The sequence below is a fragment of the Chelmon rostratus genome, chromosome 8, assembly GCF_017976325.1.
Source record: "Chelmon rostratus isolate fCheRos1 chromosome 8, fCheRos1.pri, whole genome shotgun sequence".
In the NCBI taxonomy this organism is placed as follows: Eukaryota; Metazoa; Chordata; class Actinopteri; order Chaetodontiformes; family Chaetodontidae; genus Chelmon; species Chelmon rostratus.
The window spans coordinates 16,723,962-16,747,847 of NC_055665.1; the positions used below are offsets into that span (position 1 = coordinate 16,723,962).

General features: G+C 41.9%; 1 protein-coding gene across 1 annotated transcript in view; it reads left to right on the forward strand.

Moving 5' to 3' along the window:
* col14a1a (collagen, type XIV, alpha 1a) overlaps positions 1-23,080 on the forward strand; it is a 129,666-nt gene extending 106,586 nt beyond the window's left edge. The window contains exons 40-48 of the mRNA XM_041941655.1: positions 3,580-3,633; positions 8,003-8,056; positions 8,188-8,259; positions 11,337-11,372; positions 12,935-13,001; positions 13,216-13,407; positions 16,817-16,894; positions 17,893-18,048; positions 22,258-23,080. Coding sequence (XP_041797589.1) covers positions 3,580-3,633; positions 8,003-8,056; positions 8,188-8,259; positions 11,337-11,372; positions 12,935-13,001; positions 13,216-13,407; positions 16,817-16,894; positions 17,893-18,048; positions 22,258-22,568 — 1,020 coding nt within the window. The 3' untranslated portion in view covers positions 22,569-23,080. The remainder of the gene's footprint in view (positions 1-3,579; positions 3,634-8,002; positions 8,057-8,187; positions 8,260-11,336; positions 11,373-12,934; positions 13,002-13,215; positions 13,408-16,816; positions 16,895-17,892; positions 18,049-22,257) is intronic.
* The last annotated feature ends 806 nt before the right edge of the window (positions 23,081-23,886 follow it).

Below are 23,886 nucleotides of genomic sequence, written 5' to 3' on the forward strand. Positions count from 1 at the left end.
ACAGAGGTGCAAACCAGTTTGATTTACAGCTCGTGGTCTAAATTATTTAATATGTACTCATTTGGCAGGCAGTGCACATGCGTTGTGTTAAACTCATAGTTTAGAAGGTTCTGATCTTTTTTGTAAGAATTTTGGGCCCTGTTTTGTGTCTGTCCTGTGATAACAACCTGTTAAAAATATGATTTCTGTGTCCTGGGACAAGCTACAACAGTGGTTTGTATAGGGATAACAAGTTTCAGAGGATGAGTGGATAACCACATTTTAAATTCATTACAAGCAAATTTAGCTGCAGTCAAGCTCTCCATGTGGAGCTGACATTGCAAAAGTTTTGATTTTGCGAGACAGCACCCGCAGACAGCTTAAAGGAACGCCATTATTTTCTTTTCCAATCCAGAGCACAAGTTGTTACAGACGCTGCTCCCATCTGCCGATCACAGATCAAGCCAAACTGATACATTGATCAGCTGTCAGAGCACACTGTACTGTGATGGGGAGGTTTCCTTTAATGACCCCCCAATTTCATACTGCAGGATGGTGCTGCAGGATATCTTTATTCATTTTCTTTATGTCTGCCAAGTGTAAGGCTGGAGGGGGATCATGTGTTTCACCGTGTGTGCCCATCTATGTGTATCTGTCCGCAGCTAATCTCACATACTACTGGACCCATCAGCCTGATCCTGTTTGTGCACCTTTATCACTGTATGCTCTAGGGCCTCGCATGGTTATCCGTAGAAACATTTGGTCTTATCTTGGACCACAGCATCTGCAGATTAATTCGATATGTTATGATCCACTAAAGTTAGGCAAGCTAAGAGATGAATAAATCTCTGTGTTTGTTATCTTTGCCGCTATCTTGACTGTAAGCCTGGCGGAGATCTGCACGTTACTGAGTGCACTCTTCTTGTATTTAAGAGTAAATTTAATGGCTGGGTAGCTGATTAATTACTTAAATTGTTCAGGAAGTCTTTGGCATTAACAGAGTTTATAAGGCTAAATTTTACAATAATGATGATGATGATAATTTATACTATATTGAACAGCTGTAGTGCTGATGCAGATAAACATAACAGTTTTTGGCAGAGGCAGCCGTGAAGACAATTTGTTGCTATTTTGATGCTAATAATCATGTGCATGATGATTATTTAGTTCTTTCAGGATTTTTATCTATGTGTATCTTGTGCAGTCTGGCTCATCAAATGGTTTGAATCAGACTCTTGTGTTGAGACTTTTGTGAGTTAACGTTGTTAGTGTGGTTGAAACATGTCAGTCACATCCACGTGAAATAAAAGTTTGTCTTTTGGTTTTGCCGTGTCTCATCAGGCCTCATGAGCTTGACTCGTTAAATGCACACTGCTTGCACACCATTAGCTTGAATATTTACATTACAGCAGAAAGCAGGTGTAGTAGCAGTTTTGAAGCATGACATACTGTTTGTATATGTTGTTAAACTTATTAGCATTAGTACAACAGACATGTCAGCATGGTTCTCTGATGTACTGACTTCAGACCAGCGTTCATAACTGGAGCCCACTGCACTGTGTGCCGTTAATCCATCTATAAATATTTTGTTTGAAAGCCATACACCTGCTGTAACTTCAGCCATTACGCTGCTTTGAAGAGTGCTATGTGGAGAAGTGGCTCCGGCAGGATTACAGCGCACCAGCAAACCTCGGACCAGCTGACCACCCCCTTCTTCACGAATGTGCATGAACACATAAAATAATAAATAAATAAAAGTAGCGCTGCCAGCAGACACTTGAAGAATAGAACAGATGTTTTATCTGAAGTTTCATATATAAAATATATACACAGTAGGATCTGATGTAGAATTACTGAGGTCTGGACTGCCTACAGCCATGCTTCTCATGAGGGGAGAAGGACCAGCTCGCCGAGAGCTGCAACACTTCCTGATGCAGCACTATCTAACTCTCCCTCTGCCTGCATAGTCCTATTAATAAAAGCTGGCAGTGCTGCCCTGTGCCGCACTATGTTACCTGGTAATAATGTGTTTTGTCAGAGAGAGGAATATGAATGGGTGTGAGTGTTTGTGTGTGTGTGTGTGTGTGTGTGTGTGTGTGTGTGTGTGTGTGTGTGTGTGTGTGTGTGTGTGTGTGTGTGTGTGTGCGTGCTTGTGTGTGTGGCTCAGTGGGGGAATATTGTAGCTTCCAGGGCCCTGTTGTAATATACGAGGGACCACAGAGAATATCACAACTCTAAAACATCAATTACCTCTCTTGCTCTCTTTTTCCCTTTTCCTTTCCCCTTTCCCTCTCTCTCTCGCTTTCTCTTTCTCATTTTCTCTCTCTCTCGCTCTCTCTTTCTCTCTCTCTCTCCCTCGCCGTCTCTCACTGCAGTAAATACTGTGTAACCTTGTCATCAGTGTCCCCCCCACCTCTGTTTCAATTTGACAATGAAAAATGCAGCTGCAATGAATAGCAACGAGTGTGTGTTTGTGTTCATGTGTGTTTGTCCATCTTTCTCACCTCTCTCACTTTCATTCTGTTTATCAGTGTGCGTGTGTGGGGGTGTTACCAAGTAATTTTTGTTTCGTCTCAGAGAGGAATATTCTCTGTGTGTGTGTGTGTGGCCATAATTTAAGATTGGTCTCCTTCTAGATCTTCTGCAGATGTGTGTGTGCGTGTGCATGTGTGTGTGTTCTGCGGTAAAGCAATCCTAAAGCTAATGAGTTGAATCAGAGTCACACTTGGGTTCTGTTAAAACGTTAAAATGAAGTGTTACCCAAAAACCTCCTCATCATTTTTATCCAGTCATTTTAGCGTGTTGATTCATTTTAAATGTTTTGGTTAAAGGAAGAAACAACAATTGAAAAATACCCTTCAACTGCAGCTGCACTGGCTTGCTTCCCTGCTCCTTGTTTGTGTGTGTGTTGGAGTTTGTAGATGCGTGTGTGAAAGCGGCAGTGGAGAGATTATTGCCAGTGTCTTGGGAGAATGCACATCAGCCAACATCTAAACAACGGTACATCATTAATCATACCAGGCCTGTCCCCGGCGACCCTGCCCTGTAATTTGTTGTACCTTTAACAGTGTTAACTGTCCTGTTTTATGAGCTCTCCACTAATACTGAAGTGCAGAGATAAATCACCTCAACACTTAATCCATGACTGTATTTTGGAATTGGTCGTGTGCATTGACCTGCGGAGAGGTGGATGAAGGGGAAATGGGGCAGGAGATGGAGCGCAGCAGGGTGGCCTGCTGGTTCTCGACACTGTTCTGTACCCTGAGGGTTCTTTCCACCAATCATATTTATGTCTGCTGCTGTCAAAGCATCACTGAACAAGACAGGAAACCCTTTTCTGATTTGACCTTTGGTTGAAGGTGCATGTGCATTTCAATTATTGTAAGAAAAAAGACATTTATTTAGTTTGACACCCTGATCTGAAGGAATAGCAGCTTGTCATGACTGAAAGACAAATGAAAGTCCACAATAGCAGTTTAAATGCTGATTTTCTTCATTTTATATCTTATATCTTGATAACTAAATGTGCGGTGACATGCTGTATTGTATGTGAACTAGTTGAGATAGTGAATCAAACCTGATCGTTTGCGTTTTGTTTAGGGTGTTCCTGGAAGCCCGGGCTCCAATGGCAGAGACGGCCCCCCAGGAGTAAGGGTAAGATATAGCACTGACATTACCTCCATGGGTTACTGTCACATAGTGTGATTCAGTGGTTCTTGGGATGTACTGTATAGTATGATTTTGCAATGTAGTCTATTACAAAAGGACAATTCAAAAGTTACAAAAAAACACACAATGGTTGTTCAAGTCTCTTGTGAATATATTTGTGGTCCTTTTTCCAGCTGTGTACTGTATCTGAATGTACAGCTGTGTTTGTCTGTTTGGTTTTATGTCTCTTCATAAAACCACACAAGTCTTCCTTGAACTTTTGAACACAACACTCACAATAGATAAGATCCCATTCATAAAGGCTCTGTGATACCAGCTGGCTGCAGTTGATGCTGACAGAGGAATCAGACCTTACAATACCCAACTGGGCTGTAAATACCAGAACAGTAACACAGCCAGAGCGTAATGTGTCAGCAGGCTGAAAGAGGAGGTTTTATCCAAATACGTAATATGATAACAGAGGAGTTTTGTGCTGGCCTGGCTCCTGGTGAGGTGAAAGACTCTACACATAATCCATCTGCTGTCTGTTTGTTGGCTGACAGGAATCCAGAGCTCATCCCCTCAGTGTTCAGAAGAAGTTGTGTAGTTTTCAGGCTTGTCACGCCGTTTCCTTCAGGACACTTGTATGTTGGCTGGAGTTTCTTCTCACAGTGCCTGAGATAGGTTTGAGATAGGAGTTCATGAACTTTAAAAAGCATCAACTCATATTCAGTTTTGGTTTAATTTAGGGTGCCATTAACAGCCAGAACAATGTGAAATTACATCTGTGGCAAATGATTTAATCTGCTTTGTTAGCAACTTTATTTTGTATCTTCCTTTTTCTGGTTTTTTTTTTTTTTTTTTTGTTGCTTTGAGGCAGCAGTGTGCTAGAGATTTCTGACTATAATCATCTTTCACAAACAGATGTATTGGGGTCTCTCCAATGGGCCCAAGGATGTCACTGAACTAGTCACCAGTCGCCATCTTCCATTGTCAGTAATGCACATGCAGTAATTGGCAACAGCATGAATGCTGAAACCAATGCAGTGCACACCTCAGGATGTAGTTTCTCTCATGAATGCTAGAGAGCCTAAAGAACATTGTATTGGATTGTCCAGAAAAGGTCACAGGATCACTCAAATCAGTGGTTTGACCTCTGAATTATGCAAGTGGTTAGTTAGACTCTTTTCTGGCTACATCTTACAGTGATTTGAGGTATGAGATATTACTAAAAGGTGCTGGGTTAACAAGGAAACAGTGTACTGTGTCTAATGTCTTCATCAGACGGCTTATCTTCATTCAGAATATTAATATTTTATTCAAGCATTTCTTTTAATTACTGGGCCCTTTATTATTGAGCTGTTATGTGAGCTTCAGTAGTTGTAAATGGGGTTTTCTAGTTCTAAGACTCTTCAGTTGTATTAGGTAAACACCATCTGTCAATCCCTGCTCATTCAGTCCAGTTAGCCATTGCAAAAAGTGTCCACCAATTGGAAAATGTAAAGACAAAAAAAACTTGATTGTAAATTTAAAACACTTCACAGCTTGAGTCTTTTATGGCACAATTTACAAACCCCTGTTCAGCAGTTTACTGAATCGAGTCCTCAGATTTTCACATTGTAACACACCCACGCTCGCAGAACACAGTGCATGTTTACTAATGTAATTATTGAGTGTAATCATGTTGAATTACTAATCAGGGAGCAATTTTAGCTGCTATAAACTGGGAAAGACATCCCCCTTTGCAGCACTGATTATGACAGGCCTCCCACATCCCTACTGTATTTCATCAGAATGCTACGGATCTGTTGTGTATTTTATATTTGTGCGTGTTGTCAAGAGAACTACAAAGCAAACTCCACAGTGGGTTTGTTTGTGGAATCACAAGGAGCTAATTAGAATTTCGTTTCCATACACGACAGGAAACATCTCGAGTTAGAGCTTTTATTCTGCAGCGTCACACTCTGATGTCTCCAGCAGCGTGCTCAGGCTGAACTCCCTCTAAATGTTTTTTTTTTTCTAGAGGATGCATTGGAAGCAGTAAGAAAGGGGACGAGGTGAATACTAATAAGAATCAATTCATAAGAGGTTATCAGCGAACTCTGCTATCACTGTTCATTTGACAGCGATATAGAAAGTAAAATATACCCAAGTGCACAGTAATTATGAGCAAGAAGCAACTTTAAAATATGAACATTCGTTCACATTGCCTGTGTTTGTGAGTTTTTGGGGTTATTCCAATAACTAAAGTCTGCATCATCCAATGTGTACAAAGCAGAACAGGGAGAGCAGATAGTCCTTTGTTGATTCACAGTATAAAAATTATCAACATCACACCAGTCCACTGGGAACACACACACTGTACAGAACTTTTTGTGAGGTGAATAAAAGCCAAAAAAAACCTGCCTCAGAGTAAAAAAGAAGTCTGGCAGCCAGTTACATCAGTTGAAACAATAGCAACTGTCTCCTGGGTACTTTATTTGTCCGTATCACAGTGAGATGGGTCAAGGAGAGCTATAAATTTTTATTTTGTCATCGATGCTTACATTCCACAACTTTTTTTTCTTTTTTCTATTTTTTAGGCTCTTTTCCCCAAGATACAGGTTCATAAAAACATGCTGGCATTCCAGACTGAAAAAATACATGTCCATCACTGTGGCTCACAGTTTTATTATTTAAGATATACTGATGACTTGTAAACTATCGTGGAGGAGGTGCAGATCTTTTATTTGCGCGTCCCAGCTCACCTCGTAGCCCCTTGCAAAGAAAGTTTCATGAAAATGAAAAGCTTGAGCTTATTGGTAGAGATTGCAAAGAGGAACCTGCACTTTGTTGGGGGTGTTTCAGCAGACATGCAAAAATCTGAATTCGATTAGCCTCACCCCACTTTCTTAGACAATAGGTCAGACCGTAAACCTGTTGCAGCTGGGCTCTGAAAATATAACAGCAGTGATACATTTTCATGAGCTTGACTCCTGTGAAAGAAGGCAGGAGGCTGAATTTCTTATATGGACCTCGGGTAGAAAAAGTTTGATAATATCTGGATTATAGTCAAGCCAGTAATGCGAGTGTTTATAGTGTGACACCAGGCTGACTCTTGTCCCCGTGTCACATCTAATGCTTGTTTGCTCCGCAGCAGGAAATTCTGTAACTTTTTTGTCTTTAGATGGTGATTCTTCTTGTTCCAGTTGTGTTTCTGCTCAATTTGAAAGGATTTCAAAGTCAAAAGTGTGTAACTCTGTGAGACTTGAATACTGGGAGGAACTAAAGCCTCCTCCAGAGTCCCATTAGTGGGTTTGCCAGGGCGAGTGTTTACTGTGTGACACCAGAGTGACTCTCACAGAGGAGCTGCTGATGTCACATTCTGGCTCTGCCTTTTAGAGAAGCAGAACAACACTTGGTTTTGGTATATGTGTTTGGAAATAAAGATCACCATGAGAATTTAACTACGCTCGAAGCTTTAGCTGTTGTAGCGAGCTTTTAGGATTTAACTCCACACGGGAATTTCCTGTTCCAACATGTGCTGTCCCTCTTTGTCTTACCAAATGGGATTCGCAAAACGGTGCACGCAAGTCAAACACATGTCCGGAATACATCTTTAGAAATATTTAGCAAACTGTATTGCTTTTAATTCATGACTTGTACCCTCACACATGTTAAAATGAGTGCTACATGTGTAGAGTGTCCATGTTGAAAGGGCATCAGGCTCAGTGTGTGACCACAAAGTAACTTCAGACTTCCAAGCTAAAATGAGATGATTAGCTGAACTCAGGCTAAGCTTTTTTCCAGGAGTTCAGCTTCCAAAACATGTATTAATAGCACTGAATTTGTTCAATTTGAATGAGCCATAAATACTGAGCTACAACAAAGCACTTGTTGTCATTACATATCAGGTTATTATACGTATGTCATACATTAACAAAAACAGACCCGCAGAATTGTCACTCAGTAGGTATGAACGTGTTCTGTTCAAACCACATGAAGACATTCAGTGAGAAGGCTTTAAACATCTTGAGGCGACAGACACAGATTGTGAATAACCCAGAAGTCAGGAAGAAAGCACCTGTGGTTTGTAGAAGCTGTATGAAAGGAAAACCAAACGTAAAGGTTTGGTTGGAGGCAGTTTCTTGCAGACTATAGGATGAACAGCTGCCAGTAGGAACAGCAGATGCAACAGCTACTGAGTGTGGTTTCCATCAGTAGTTAGTATGTTAATTGCATGAGAAAATAAAAGTGTTACTGTCGGGTTAGTCTTGAGACTTTCAGGAAATTCCTGGTGGCATTTCGAAAGGGCTTGTGCAAAACAAAGTTCAACCCACAATTATGAAAGTGCACTTAATATTTAGTACAGTAAGCGTTCATCTGTGTCTCTCAGGGTCTGCCGGGTAACGTTGGACCACAGGGACGACAAGGACCCCCTGGACCAGTTGTAAGGCTTTTTTCTTATTGTTCTCAGCATTTTGTCTGTCAGATCACTCTGATACATCGGCCGACTGATCCCTCTGCTTCCTGTGACCTTCTTTCTCCATCGTGCTCTCTTATTGCCTGTCTTTCTCTCAGGGGTCCCCGGGAGCACCAGGAGCTCCAGGACCTGGTGGCTCATCAGGGTCCCAAGGAGATCAAGGACTTCCAGTGAGTGAAAACATTTTATTTTGTTAAAACTTGTGTGGAGAAATGGCTGAAGTTCAGTGATACTGAATAGTATTCACTGTGTAGACAGGGGAGATATTTTTCTTTGTGGTTTAGTGACACAGTGATTACGGTACTGTGACCTGACCTGAACCTCATTAACTCTCATAGAAACCCAAGCAAGGTTAAGAAACTTTAAATGCATGTTTGGTTTGCCCAGTTACAGTTGTCAGCTGTTAACTAGTCTCATACATATTATCCCTCTACTCAGGAGAAACAGACACAACTCATCCAATTTAATGAAACAAGGAGGACATGACCTCTCCACTAGGTTCTCCTCCTTTTCCTTCTCCGATTTCTTCTTTGTCAACGCTTTCCTCCCATCATGCCTCCCTGCATTTACCGGGGAACAATAATATCAGAGCTGCAACACATAAAGTTACAGATTTGTTCAAGCATAAATAAACTTGTAGTTCGTTTCCAGCGCTGACAAGGAGCTATGCTTCACAGATTGTTCTCCTTTTTGCCCTGATCCACTTTCTGATCTCTCTTCTGCTAACCGGAAACAGCCTGCTAGTATTGGACACAGGCCTCATTGCAACAAATGTATCATTCAGTTCTCAGCTATCTTTGCTAACACGGTGATCTGTTTATAATATCCAAAAGACAAATCCTGTTACACTAATCTCCTGAGGCGAGTTTTAAGGAATAATAAATATGGAACTGAGACAGATTTTGTTAAGCCCTGCAGAAGAAGAAGAAAGATGTGCAAGTGACACAACACAACCACAGAAAAGGATGCAGAGGAGAAGATACTGGGTTCCAAACTTTGTGTAATGCTAACAGGAACAGATGATACTGTGATGTCGGTGACAGCTAATCTAGTCTCGGGTCAGCTCTGCAGGCCAGCAGCAAAGTTTGGCTCAGAGAGGGAGTGCTATAAATCACTTACTGACACGCTCTCCCCCTCACACACACACACAGATACACACAAACAGTGAGAGATCACATCTGCCTCATCTCGCTCTCGAAGAAGACACAAACACCCAATATGAATGTATGCATGCACGAACGGGGACAGAAAAGAAAATCAGATCTCGATGTCCTGAGCCATAATCTCTTAAACATCTAAAACTTTTAGTTTCAAACTTCAGCTCAACCTTATATTGTGGATTCAGTCCCTGCTCTGCCCCCTGCAACCCTTCACCATGTTTCTCCTGCAAGAGAAAATTCTTCCCCTTAAACAAGTGGCTTTTATCCGAAATAGCAGCCATTTAAATCTGCAGGAAACTTTCTGCTCCGCGTGTCACACCTGACCTTAAGACATGGAAGTCCAACCAGTTTGACTGAGGTGGACACAAAAGTGCAGCACATCTGTCCCACTGCAGTGAGAATTTTGTTGAGGGACAGCGGATTCACACCATTGAAGATGCAGAGTAGCAGGACTTAAAGCTCTTTCTACAATTCCTTGAGTTTATGTCCAAGCATCTAATACGAAACACAAAACTCCTGTTTTAGGAATGATGTGATTCATCTGGAAATGTTTTGCTCCGTCTTTCAAAATCAATATTCATGAAACTTCATAACACGGACCAGAGCAAAGCATATTTGTGGCTTATTGTGAGGCCTTTGCAAAGTGCACGACTATTTGAGAATGCTGATGTGGTCCAAGTTGTCAGTTTCGAGGAGGCAGAAAGTGACAAGTGTCCCTTGTCAGTAAGAGCAGAATCCACCTCGATTAGACATTTGGATTGTTGAAATCTGGTTTACTGTTTCATCACCAGTTTGACATACCTCTGTGTTTGACCTCACAGATCTATCCAGTTGTTTGTGATGATGTCCTGAGTGTGTGTCAGTGAGTCAAAGCGTGTGTGTCTGACCTGTACAAAATACTGTTTCAGAATGTGGTTTCCAGTGACTCAACCACCTGAGGATTTTTTTTAATTTATCTTGCTTGACTTGGTAGCAAGCCGCTTTATGTTTGCCAGTTGCAAAAGAAAAAAACAGCAATCTTCTTGTGACTGTTTTATCAGTCCACATAGAAGTGCTTTGCAAGAGGAAATAAACGCACTTCCCTCTGCGGATGAATTGTAAAACATTTTGAGTGAAAAAACATAGACTGTACTTTGGACAGACTCTGCATATGCAGGGCACTATGGGAAGAAAGTTGTGACAAAATAATTTTTAAAAATCAGATTTTTATGAGACACACTCCGTCGTTTATAAGCTCAGATGCTTGTTTTGGCTCCCACACAGTTTGATTTGGTCTTCCAATGTCACCCTGATAAGACGGTAGACATTTATGTGCCCAGGAAGACTCAGGAGATCCAGAAAGACACACAGAGGTGGTCCAGGACAAGTCTTTATTGTGTTTTTTGTCTTTCAGTGGCTGTCAAATGTTGGCGCAGGCTTTCTATCATGTAATATAATACACATATGATATGCCAGGCTTGCACACCCATTCTTGATCCTTTCTTATCCACCAACCCACTCGCACGCAAGCACACATCCCGCCAGTCAGTTGGTGGTCAAGGACATGTTTCCCCCAAGATAAACAAGCCTTTATTCAAAAGCTGTAACAGCCTCAAACTGATATTCATCATATCAGCACATGGTTCTGTGGCCAGGAAATATTTGTCTTTTATTTGCCTCTGGATTACAATGCGTTAAACTGTGATATGCATTCACAGGCTTTATGTGCTTGGCAGGTTTTTGTGTGCATGTGTGTGTCGTGATCAGATATGCATCTGTGTGCTTCGCAGCGTTGGCAAAAGCAGAAAGCAAGTCCATCCAAGGCACAGAAATAGCTCTCTGTTTGTGGGCAACCAAGCTTCGGGACTTCTGTTTGTGTTGCCTTTAGGACACAAGGAACCTGGACGCACTGTCAGGATTCAAATGCATTTAGTTATACCAGCTGTTAGTGTTTGTGTGCATTGAAGAGGCATAAAGAGAAGGAGAGCGATGGAGAGTAATGGGGTGAGGACATTAAAGGCGAGAGGGAAAAGAGAGATGAGCATGGCTGTTTCTGAGTGCACATCCCGGTCGAATGTTTATTTTCCTCCTGTGCTTTTATGTTCCAGGGTCCTGCTGGTGCCAAAGGCGATAAGGGAGAAAGAGTAAGTCACTACACTCACACACTTCAACCACTGTTTAGAGCGAATCGGGTTTTACTGCGTCATTTTGCAGTGGAAATATTGTTATTTTGCTGAAATAAAACTGGGACAGTCACTCACTAATGCTTCACGGCCTTGTTCCGAAGAAGCAGATTTATTCTCCAGCACACATTCGCTGTTTCATGTTCGTCTTTTGCACAAACATTCACTTTATTTCTCCCTTTCGCTCCCTCAGCCTCGTTTAGAGCAAACCAAATCAAATCAGTGTTCATGGTTCAAATGTGCAGCAGAGCAGGGTCTGTATTTTTGCTGACACAGTTGCCAGGCCATCACTGCCGAGGGCTTGAGAGACACGGGTCTTAGCAACTTGAATCCAACCTGTAATTCCTGTTTCTGCCCCATTTTACCAACTGTTAGGGGCATTTGTACCTCAGTGCAGTTCATTTCCACTCGAGTTACTTTAAAAAAAAAAAAAAAACACTTTCTCCTCTGTGTGGTGCATTTTGTGGGTCGACCCAGTTGTGAATAACGTTGGTTAGAATCATGTTAGAATTTTGTAATGTGCATCTACTCTCTTTCTTCCCTGATGTAGCTTTTAGAGATGCAGTCACATGTCACATCAAATGATTGTATGATAATAATGATGGTTAGTAAACGGCAGCTGTTGAACTCATTATAAACATGAGTTAAGCAGAGACATCATTTTGATTTAAGAGGTATGTATGGCTTTTGAATGTCACTATGCGTTTATATTAGAGTGACTCTGTTGCACTCAGCCTGTAAGGGACCAGTGCCAACTAAACAAATCAAAATCGATATCTTTTGAATAATATTTTGGTAGTGGTATGCCAGTGACTCAAATTCAAAGCCTCAATATCCTGACTTTTCTTCCCTAAATTGGGGTCAAGGTTCTGAAGCACCATTCATTAGACACTCGTCCTGTCTCCTTAGCATCCACTTCCTTCAAGCTTTTTGTACTTTGTCGGTAAATCTCCAGTAAAAATGTGACCACAGACCCACTTCTGTCTCACACACAGTGTAGTCTAAACAAATACAGACACCCATGAAGCCATTTAGGCCACTAGACGGAAAGAGTCTTAACATTGTATCCTAATAAAGACACAGATGGTTCAGTTTCATACAATTCAAGTTGCTAATTCGAGTTATCAGCTGCAATAAAAGCACAAGATTGATGTGACAGTGTATGTTATTCTGCATATTATCAGTTCAGTAGAAGTACAGTCAGGGCCAACAAAGTGATGCCCGAATGTTTTAAAGAATTACATTTTGATGTCTATTTTATAGTGTAATTTACAAACCCTCTCTAGTTTGCTCTTGTGAGTGTGCGATCTGTTCAGGCCAATATCAATATAAAGGGGCTTCAGCGTGTGGAATAAAGGTGGAGTACACTCATTAAAACACCCACAAAACAGCCGCCCACCAATTTATCAACCGCTGGTCTGGGCGTTTGTGTCCCTGTGGTTGCTCAAATAGAAAAGTGGTGTGTCAGTCTACTGTGTGGTCGTGTAATATCAGACCGTAAGAGCTCTGTGTCTGCTCTTCAGGGCGATGTGCAGTCCCAAGCTGCCGTGCGTGCCATCGCACGGCAAGTGTGTGAACAGCTCATCCAGAGTGAGTAGCCAGTGGTATTTACACATTAACACCGGCATGTCATTAAGTGCTAAAAATGTTTTTTCTGACCTCCACTCCCTTCATCTCTCTTTTCTTCTATTCTCTTCTCTTTGATTTGTAGTAAAACATCATGATAATGAAACAAAAACCAATAAAAACATTCAAAAACAAAATGTCAGAAAACTAAACCTGTCTCCTCCACTTCGTCCTGCAGACCACTTGTCTCGCTATAACTCCATACTGAACCAGATCCCCGTCCAGTCTGCGGTGTCAGTCCGAACAGTGCCCGGACCGCCCGGAGAGCCGGGTAGGAGAGGCCCCCCGGGACCTCCGGGAGAGCAAGGCCCATCCGGCAGGCCAGGCTTCCCTGGTACCAATGGCCAGAGTGGGCGACCAGGAGAGAGAGGTGAGAGAGGGAAATGTTTAAAGATGTGTTTAGACTTAAAGACAGCTATTTACATGATGCACAACACATAGACAGACAGACAGACAGACAGACAGAGGAAAAATATAGTCGCCAGTTTTCGTGCATGTGTCTCTTAATCTCTCTGTAAAAAACAGAATGATTTCAATCAATCATCAGTCCTTCGCTGTTTGGGTTGTGTCTAGACACTCTAACTGCGTGCAATTGTTTATAATAGCATCGCAAAAAGTGAACAAACATCTGAGTGTTTATTAGACTGCCCTTGCTGCAGCGAGAAGGTGATAGTCCAAACTGGAAAATCTGACAAAATGTGGAAAAAAAAAAAAAAGATATGCAGAGAAAATAATTGAAAAGTATGCAGGATGGTTTAGAAAAACACTGATGATGTGAAGCCTTCAGGTTTGCTTTTATTTAATGTTCTTTTGGCCATTTGTTAAAGAGCTGGCAGAAAATGAGGGGAGAGACAGAGATGGGGAATGCCCTGCAACAGAAAGGTCCAGAGCTGGACTCGAACCGGTGACATTGTGGCTTAGGGTCAGAGAGACGAGAGCACCCCGACCTTTGTTTTTTCTCTCATAGCTTACAAATAACAAAGGGGTCACTGGTTTGGAAGTAGACATCTTGTTCTATTTGTAGTTATAGAGAAAGTGCAGAAATTTTGCACATCAGAGTCTGTTTACAGGTCATCGAGAGCACTCCTGCACATGAGAACAACGTAGTATAAACCTGTTTGTGGCCCCAGAGGGAGAGCTGCAAAATCTGATACACTGACTCAGGTGATGTCACTTGAGTCGGTGTTAGTTGGGGCTGAAGTCTACCAGTGAGCTTTCTAGACTTCTGTAGCCCACTCCTCATCTATGCTCGAGGCTAGCGACTCGAGGCTACATTAGCTGCTACAAGCAAAACACACGAACCAAACTGTTAGCAGTTGAGTTGAATTGTGGGTAATGTACGTAGGTGCCAGATTTGACGTGGAATAAGAAAGATGATATTTCATGTTCTGCTGCATTCATTTTATAAATGTCAAACATGAGTCCTGCCGCTTTAAAGAAGCTAAATCATAGTACTCATTTATGCATCTGTCTTAATAATTGTAGATAGAGGTGTGCCAATACTTTCAGTATTTAATAGCATACTAAACCTCATGAATTTCTATATCATCTCTATAAATAAACTCAAAAATACTTTTTTTTTCAAATAAATGTGGAGTACGTGAAAGTATGTGTTCTGGTCATTCTAAAAGCTATTTTAATACAATGCAAAGCAAAATAACATGAGGGAGAATAGAAACGTGTCCTTTACAAAAAAGTAGGTCAAGCACGTTGTAGATGAAGTCTGTATTTCATCTTCACTTTCATTTCTGCTTTTCCTGTTGTGTCTTCTGACTGACAGAGCCAGTTATCTGGATAAACATGGCTATTGTGTTGTGACTGTCTAAACCGCTGGTGTTATAATACAGGTTTATGTATAACAGGAGTGTCCAGCTGTTGGGAGCAGTGTGGATGTACAATAATCACACACATTATTGCATGTAAAGTGATGCATTTTGCTTGTCAGCAATGGCCAGGGGCTTTGTCTGTGAGAAGAGCAGAAAAACGAAAGCAGAAAGTCTGGAGTTGGAGCTTCAACCTGCTTGTTTGCTGCTTTCCGTCTGGCCTCTCTCTGACTCACAGCGAGGGTCAGAGCCCCGGCGAGATTCAATCCAGGCCAGAAGACAGTAACTCCAGTATCCATGAGGTCATTCCCCTGCCACGAGCCCTCAGAGGAGAAACAGCCTTTATGAGCCTCCGTCTTCATCACTGAAACACGCAACCCACACCAGAGAGCCACATACCGAATGAGCCCCGTGCACACAGAGGCTTAGGAAAGCTGAGAGCAGTCAGAGAGCTGTCAGGAAATGTCCAGCATGCTTACCTCCTCCTCTGTGGTTCAGACCTTTGATTCTCCCCCATAACATTTATGATCTGCAGCCACTGCTCTACCACACACACGCACACACACACATACTTTTTTTTGTTTTATAGGCTGAAACAAGAGTAGACCAAATATTATAAAAGATGTATGGCTTACTTAAGATCACCAGACGTGTTATTATTTAGTCAGATGCTCCATGTAGGGCTGATACCAGAACGAGGAACAAAGCTGTGCTCAGGCTCAACAGATGAAACCAGTTATATCCCACATACGGTATTGTGCCGAGCACAGAGAGCCAGCGGGTCAGCAAGCCGCCACTATAAAGAGAGAATATCACACGACGAGGCCGCCAGTGTAGGGAATAAATTTTTATTTGAGCTAACGTAAAATGTTTTCTCCTCAGCCTCACTGTGCTGTACTTCCTCTTTACCAATGCAGTTGATTAAGACAGTCGTAAAAGCAGCAGGACAGAAAATCTGCAGATCACCGGTTTTATGTGGTTCTCTAATATTAGAGCGTACGAAAAATATTCCATTAGGTCATTCAGACAGCTGCACCACTGGACAGCAGCGCAGAGCTGACTCTGGGTCGATCATACATTTTATTAGACTGATCATCCAGCCATAATTTATTCTGAACATTTTTGCCAAAAATTTGCAATGTAATACCGACGTGGGAATAGAAAGTGGTGGAAGATTTAATAGAGATAATACTCCATAACAAGTAAACATCCTGCAATCAAATTATGTGCACAAGTATCAAAAGTAAAAGTGCTCATTCTGGCAAAAAAGTAGCCAGTCTGTGGTAAATTGACGTGATTCAATCGTTAATACTGATGCAGCAATGTGTAAGCAGTGTTTGCTGTCGCAGCTGGTGAAGCTCGGGGTTGAGCCCAGTCCAAAGGGTCACAAGATAAATCTGAGGGGTCCAGAGATGATTATTGAGGTCTGGAAACAAGAAAAAACAAAGTTGTGCTTCACAAATCTGTATTCATTCTTTTTGACTTTTCTCTAATCTTTGATTTTGTGCAAAATAATGGCTAAATTGACCTCTTTGAGCCTCAAACCGCTATTTAAATGAAACCATGTGAGACGTTTAGAGGGGAAATCTCTCTGATGGAGCTGCTAATAACTCACGGACATCTGAAGGCTGGGAACCGCTGGTTTAATCTTTAGAAAGGCCTTGTCTTTAATAAGCTTATTATAATCTATAACTATAGCTGTAGCATAAATGTAGCAGAGGAAAAAGTGCATTATTCCCCTCTGAAATGTAGTGGTGTTGAAGTATAAAGTAGTATGTAGTATAAATACACAAAACTGTACTTGTAGCTGTAAACATACTCTGTTGCTTTCCAGTCAATATTTTAAGCCCTTAATAAACCCTGAAGGAGGTGTGTGTGTGTGTGTGTGTGCACCAAACAGGGCAAAAGTGAGGATGTTGAGTTTAATGTGGATTTCTATGAACTGTGTGTTTCCAGGCCTGTCGGGAGAGAAGGGAGAGCGGGGGAGTCCAGGGGTTGGGACTCAGGGACCACGAGGACCACCCGGACCTCCAGGTAAGATACAGACAAACATGCACAGTCCTGAGGGCTCTAGATTAGCCAAAACAACTGAATCCACTCTCTCCAGTCTCAGTGCTCAGATAATATTTGGAGCTGCTGCAGCATTTAGCATTATCCTGTTCCTGAACATTTGTTTTTGGCGTTTTCCTACTGCGACCCGGCTGGATCTATGTATGTGGAATCTTTTCCGTTGCGCTTCCTCTGAACAAAACCAAATAGAATAGCACAGGGACTTAATGTGTTTTGGATCGGCTTTTCTCTCTGTTAAATCTCTCTCTGAGAAAAGCAAGCAGACGTTTTGGACCATGAATATAATTCTCTGTATTGATTTCCCTGCACGCCGTGTGGAGTTTGAGGTTTGTGTTATGAAAATATGTCAGTGCTGGGATTTTCTGTTTACTGTTGCGCGATCAATACCCACAGAACAAGCTGACAAAACTCCTCTGAAACTTCTCTGCGATCAGATAACTTTCAAATAAAATCTGAAAACTTTGGTATTTGCAAAGGGAAGTCTGGTGTGAGAGAAAGGTAAAGGGGAGAGCAGTCTGCCTTCATCCACTGTGCTTTTCTGGAATGTTTGTGGGATGATAATTTTAGCACTTGGCACATGGCATTCCCCCTCAAAATATTGATTTCATATTTCTCCTGACTGCTGAAGTGAGTCCTGATGGGGCTGTTTCTCCTCTGTAAACAGAAAACAGAAGCCTCTGGCTACATTTCAGCTAAGAACTGTGTTATTCCTGCTCCAGCGCTCAGGACATTCTCTATCAGCTCCTTCATCCAGAAATCACAGTCGTCGTGTTGTCACGGCAGCAGAGAGAGGGATTTAGAGACTGATAGCGCGGTGACAGGTGTACCCTGGATCACACACTTTCAGTTTTCCTCCTCTCTCACCAGGCATCGCACTGCTGGACTCCTTTTATCCAATGTTTATTGATGGCTGGCTTTGTGTACTCACCCGCCTTTAACACAGACTCTTCCTCCATCCACAGGCCTGCCGGGTGAAGGGCGGACAGGCAGCCCGGGCTCCCCTGGCCGGCCTGGTAACCCGGGGACATCAGGGAGGCCGGGTAATCCGGGTACCACGGGACCAGCTGGCCCACCAGGATACTGTGACCAGAACTCTTGTATGGGGTACAACGTCGGAGGTAAACATCATTCAGCTGCTGTTTAAGCACTGCTAACACCTTACGCCTTAACGCCTCCTATTTAACTTTTATAAGCCTTAAACGTTCATTTAATAAATTGTTTATAACACACTAGCAGTTGTAAGCAGATATCAAGACATTCAGTGTTAATGTACAGTACGTGTGTGTTATTAATCATTTATTAAATGTTTAAAAACTGCTTATAAATCCAAAATAGGCTGGCTTAAAGTGTTGTTGATACTCAAACACGTGAAACATGAGTGTAGCCACACACACACCCACACACACACACATCACACACTCCCAGGTAAGTGCCAAGAGATTCCTTCATCATACTGGAGACCAGTGGTTCCCAAACTGGGAGGGAACAGAGGCATTACAGAGAGGTTTGCCTTACCGGGAGGGGAGTGAAACAAAGGTTTGGTGATACTAGCAGACAATCATGATACATGTCAAGTACACGATGGACAGGTCAGAAAAAGAGGCGATGGTCATCAAACAACACAGCTCAGAATATCCTGTCAGCAGAGCAGGAGAGCTTACTGTGTTTGTGTCTAAAACTCGGGCAGTTTAGAGGAGCCATCTTTCATTCACACAACAGAAAAGAATGAAAAACATGCTTCTGGTAATCGTTTGTTTTTTTCAGCTCCCAAAAGGGGACATGACCAAAAGAGTGAAGGAACCTCGGCTGTAGACAAATGAGCACACAAGCACACGTGTACAGCAGGTCGGGGTCTGGCAATCGAGACAAAAATAACATTTTGATTGGAATATTTTCCCAACGTAGCCAAAAAGCAAAATATCCAGACTTTACAAAAACATTCTCTGCTGTTTGTTTAGACTTGATTTGCCCTGATTTGTTTGAAACCGAGCATTAACGTTATTCCGCCGTTTCACCCTTTCAGAAGAGCGACCGTCAGTGTTACTGCTCAAGCTTTAATTCAGACATTTGTTTTATTTTTAATACCTGCTAATTTACTGACATAAACATCGTGAACAGTCTAACCGTGCCGAGTCTTTCCACCTTATAAACTATCTTTTTTTTTTTTTTTTAATGTCTGAAGCACTGAAATATTGTTTTCACAGTGACAGCCGGCTCTGAGATAGTTATTGTTCTCATAAAGCTCTCAGAGAATTGGAGAGTAATCTGGCTTTTATGGTTGTTCCACTGTGAAGTTTATACATTCATGTCCACACTGATGGATTAAGAAGTTAACTGTGTCACTGACCAGAGCTGTTTTTCTGTCTTGAGATCTAATAAAAAATGCTGTTACACACACATTCAAACACACACACACACATACACACACACACAGGATGACTTTGAATATCCACACTGATGAGGACTGTACGAGGCTTAATGGCTCCATTGTCCCAGCTCGGACATCCAACACTCACATCTAACAGCTTCTGACGAGTCGCCTTAATGAAATATCATCTGCGAAAAGTCCCTGATGGATGAGACGTTACTTCATCCATCACACCAGATTTATTTTATGTGAAAGGATTCCAGTCAGAAAGTTTTTTTTAATTTTATGACTTAGAAGAGTCTTGCCTGTTATTCTCGACCATGCAAGGATTAAATGCTGCCTCCCTGACCACTGAGAAGGAAAATGATGTTATAAAATACAGTATGTGGAGTTGTATGTCCCTTTCAGAGCAGCTAGTTTTTTTAAAGTTGTGACTTTCAACAGGATAGTTCAGTTTACTACTGTTTTCCTACTAACCCAAACCCATTGTTCCTTTTGTTTTAAATTAATGTTTCTGTATGCAGTTCAAAGCTGTGTGAACAATGAGGGTATCCTGTTGTAGCTCAGTTCCCATTATTCATTTACTCACGAGTTCATACAAAATCTCTGAAAAGTTGAAATATTTTTTTTACAAAAAATATATCTATAATTTCACTTATTCTATAGTTATTTTTTAAGTTGTGTAATTTACTGCATGTACTTCTCAAAGACAGCTGGCAGCTGAGCTAAGCGAGGTTAGACTCAGCATTAAGCACGTCTTGGAACTGTATGCAGATAACAAAGAACTGGCATCTATGATCAGAGATCGTTAGCTGAACTTTAATGTGTCAGGTTTTGCTCTTCAAAGCAGTAGTTTCCATTCTTATGATTCATTCATTAAATATAAGCCTACAGTCAGCAGCCGCTTAGCTTTGCTTAGCATAAAGACGATGGATAAGAGCAGCTGGCCTCGCTCCTGCCAAGAAACAGTCCAGCATGTAACCTCCTCCGAAAAATCATTTTTCACACTTTTCTGTACAGATCAAACAACCAAGATACAGCATGTTGCTTAGAAAGCTCAAGAGATGTTGGTAGGCAGGTTTTTTAATGTTTGGACAGAGTCAGGATAGCTGTTTTCACCTGTTTCCAGTCTTTATGCTAAACTGAGCTAATTGTAGCTTCATGTTAAACAATTAGGCATGATTGACATGTGTTAGTCCTCTATTTGCTAAAGTGTCCAACTTTTAGACATATCATAGAACTGCATGTGTAGGAACATAAAAATGGCCCCTATGAAGTTATCCTTAGAAATCTTATTTCTTAAATATAATTCACTGAAAGTGATACTTCAGTGTAGAGTAATATGTGGTGAAATTCTGCAGTTGTGGTGTGCAGCTGCAGAAACATGTCGGACCTCACAGTGTTGGATTCAGTGTTACTCACACTGCATGTTCTTCTCAGTGCACTTGTGCTGTTCTCCTGATTTCTGTGTTACAGATCTTTATTCGCACTTTCTCGTGTACAGAAAGAGAAATAGAGATCTGACACATTTTCCCTCTTTCCAAACATTTTATATGGATGTCTTAAAATGTATTTGAGGTACATTTATTGTAAGAAGTACTTGGGTTGTGGGTATTTAACATCTCTAAGAGGGAAGAAACAGATACCAGCACTAATTTTTTCTACCTCAAAACCACAACCCAACAGCTGGGCAAGTTGTGTCAGTGGCGTTTTAGAGGTTTAAGTCTTTGGTGTCGTTGGGTTTTCCTGCTGATGAGAGGTAACATCTTCTCTCCTCCCTGTGCTCCCCTCCCTCTGTCTCCTCCTGTTTCTGACTGAAGTTCAACAGGACTATGGGAATGAATACTGAAGAGCATTCTCCAACCGTCCTCCTCTCCTCCTCCTCCTGTGCTCGCCTCCCTCCATCCCTCCCTTTGTGCCCTGTACATAAGACTAGAAACTGAGGAAAAATTGATCAATTATTCCTTCAGCGCCTCCATATTTCTTGGGATGGATAATTACTTCTGACCCCGGTGTTTAACCTCTAATCCCTGCAGCAGCGGTTTTTAAATTCTGTCGTCAGAGACCTTCTTTCTCCAAATTACTCTTGCAACCAACAGTTCATTTTTGCAGGATGTTCGGTAAAGTTATCAGGATTTTTAAGGCAATGAGTCGAACAGCCATTCAAATCTTTATTCACTTTATTTAAATTAAAAGCAAGGTGGCTCCGTAATAGAACGAGGGATTTATGGCAACATTGCGCTCTCATTTTGGCCTGGTTTAAGAACACCAGATTTTCAGTCTTTAAGCACACGATGCTGTGATTCCTTATTACCTAATTTCTATCCGTTAACCCTCTTGATAGAATTGGGTATTTAATCTGGTCATGATTTGACAGCCTCAGAGACAAAAATGGATTAGCTCACCTTCCCACAAGACCAAACAAAACCCGTAACACTGCTGCGATGATCGCCACCACTGATCCTGGCGCCATCTGTCAATAAACACTAGTGTGCACAATGCTTTGCTGCAGCAGCTTCCGCTTCAAGCTCAAATCTCTTCAAAGCTAATCTCATCTTTCAAAGCATGATGAATCAGCTAAACAGTGAGGAATTGTGAACTGTGACTTACTGAACAACCCCTCTATCTGTACATCTCATATCCTGTAAATTGGGCAGAAAATCTTAATTTTACCCCTAATGTGACCCAGATGTGATCTTTTTATTTCTGTAAAAATGATCAGATCTGGGAATGCGGGGTTGAAACTGGATTTTTTTTCTTTCAGTTTTATTAACCCACTTCCTCATTAACTCAGCACACTGCCTCCTTCTTGCCTTTAAGTGGTGGTGGCGGCATTTAAGGTGGTTGTAGTCCCAAAGTCAGCCTTAACTTTGCTCCATATGGTGGTGGTGATGATTTTATGTTAGCTGCGATGATCCCATAACATTCAGACTGACCCTAAATATTCCCACCACCCCAGTCCAACCCCTGCCTCATGGTGGCTACCAGCCCTACAACCAGCCCTACAACCAGCCATACAACCCTGCTGCAGTGGCTTACAACAACGACCAAGGAGGAGAAGACGAGGAGGAGGAGGAGGGAGAGGAAGAGCAGGACCCCTATTATCGTGGTTACCCCCCTCAGTACTACCCCCAACGGCCCTCCCAACTGTCCCACGGTTACCGCTCGAGCCCCACCCACTCTGAGGACATGGAGCTGAGGTCGCCGGGCGTCGCCAGGAGGTTCCCGCGTTACGTCGTCATGGAGGAGAGCGAGGAGGGAGGACCTTAGAGGAAGGACGGACTCACCTAAAGTGCTTGAGCCCTGCAAGCCACAACACACACACACACACACACACACACACACACACATATTCACACGTGGAAACAAATCAGACACAGACACACACACATCTGAAACTGTGGTGAGAACCCCCTCCCCTCCCTCTGTATCCAGTGGTTTTCTCCACCAGTGTAAATAGCTCTGTGGACTCTTGTACGATATCTCTGTAAAAGGGGGTCCGAAAAGTGCCTGATCTATGTTAGCATCGTCCAGTGGTTAATGTAAAGGTAAGACCTGTCTCTCCCCATCTCACAGCTGAGTTCAGGACTCAACCCTTCTGTTTGTGTGAAGCTGCATGTCTCCTTGGAGCCAACCATTGAGTGTGTAACTGGACATGTGCATCTTGTTTTGGTTGTGTGTAACTAGCTAGATTATTTTCCAATTCAAATCGAGGACGATGAGCCGGCAACATTTGTACAGGCTGCTTTTTATAACGATGAGTCACGATTCCCTCGCCCTTATTTTTTACGCTTTTTTTTTTTTTTAAGTCATTTTCCCCCTGCAGTATTGTGTTGACTTTGCTTCTTCTTCTTTTTTTTTTTTTTTATCAACTAGTTTTAGTTATTGACTGTTGAAGGAGATGCATCAGATTGCCGTTCAGTTTAATTTTACCTTAACACTGTGGAAAACAATCAAATTGTTTATATTCAGAGAAAATCTGGCTGCCATGACAGTTTGTCCTGAGATATTTCATTCTGTTGCTCCAAAGGTGGAGCAGGTCTGGTCTGGGTTTCAATACTCAAGACTTCTGGTCAAATCTGTGTCGTTTGCACTTTGTGTTGCTCCCCAAGTTAGCTTCATTTATCGTCCTTATGCAAAGTCGGGCCTGCTCACTGTGGAAGCGGTTTGCTCTCTGGTTGACCTCTGACCTCTTGCTGGAATGAGACCTGGATCCAGTTATTACTCCAGCAAGTCAGTCGCTTCTCGGTGAAACCAGCAAGGACTGAACCACGAGAGCCGACTTCTCCCCTCCTGCACTGCAGTCAGAAAAAAAACAAGCACTAACATAACTACAAGTTAAGCTGTGAGCGGGCCCTGGTTTGACATTTAAACTTGAAGAGTCTTAATAAGGAATGTGTCTCTCCACCACGCCCCTTAGTACAATATGAACTTATTTATTTTATATTTTGTTTGCTTTTATAACCAATAAATCTGTAATGAGACTATAAAATTGTGTTTTAGGTCATTTGTTGAGCTTTTATGACGCAAAAAGGTCAAACTTTGACTTGATTTTACAACAATTATATAAAAAAACACTACTTGACAA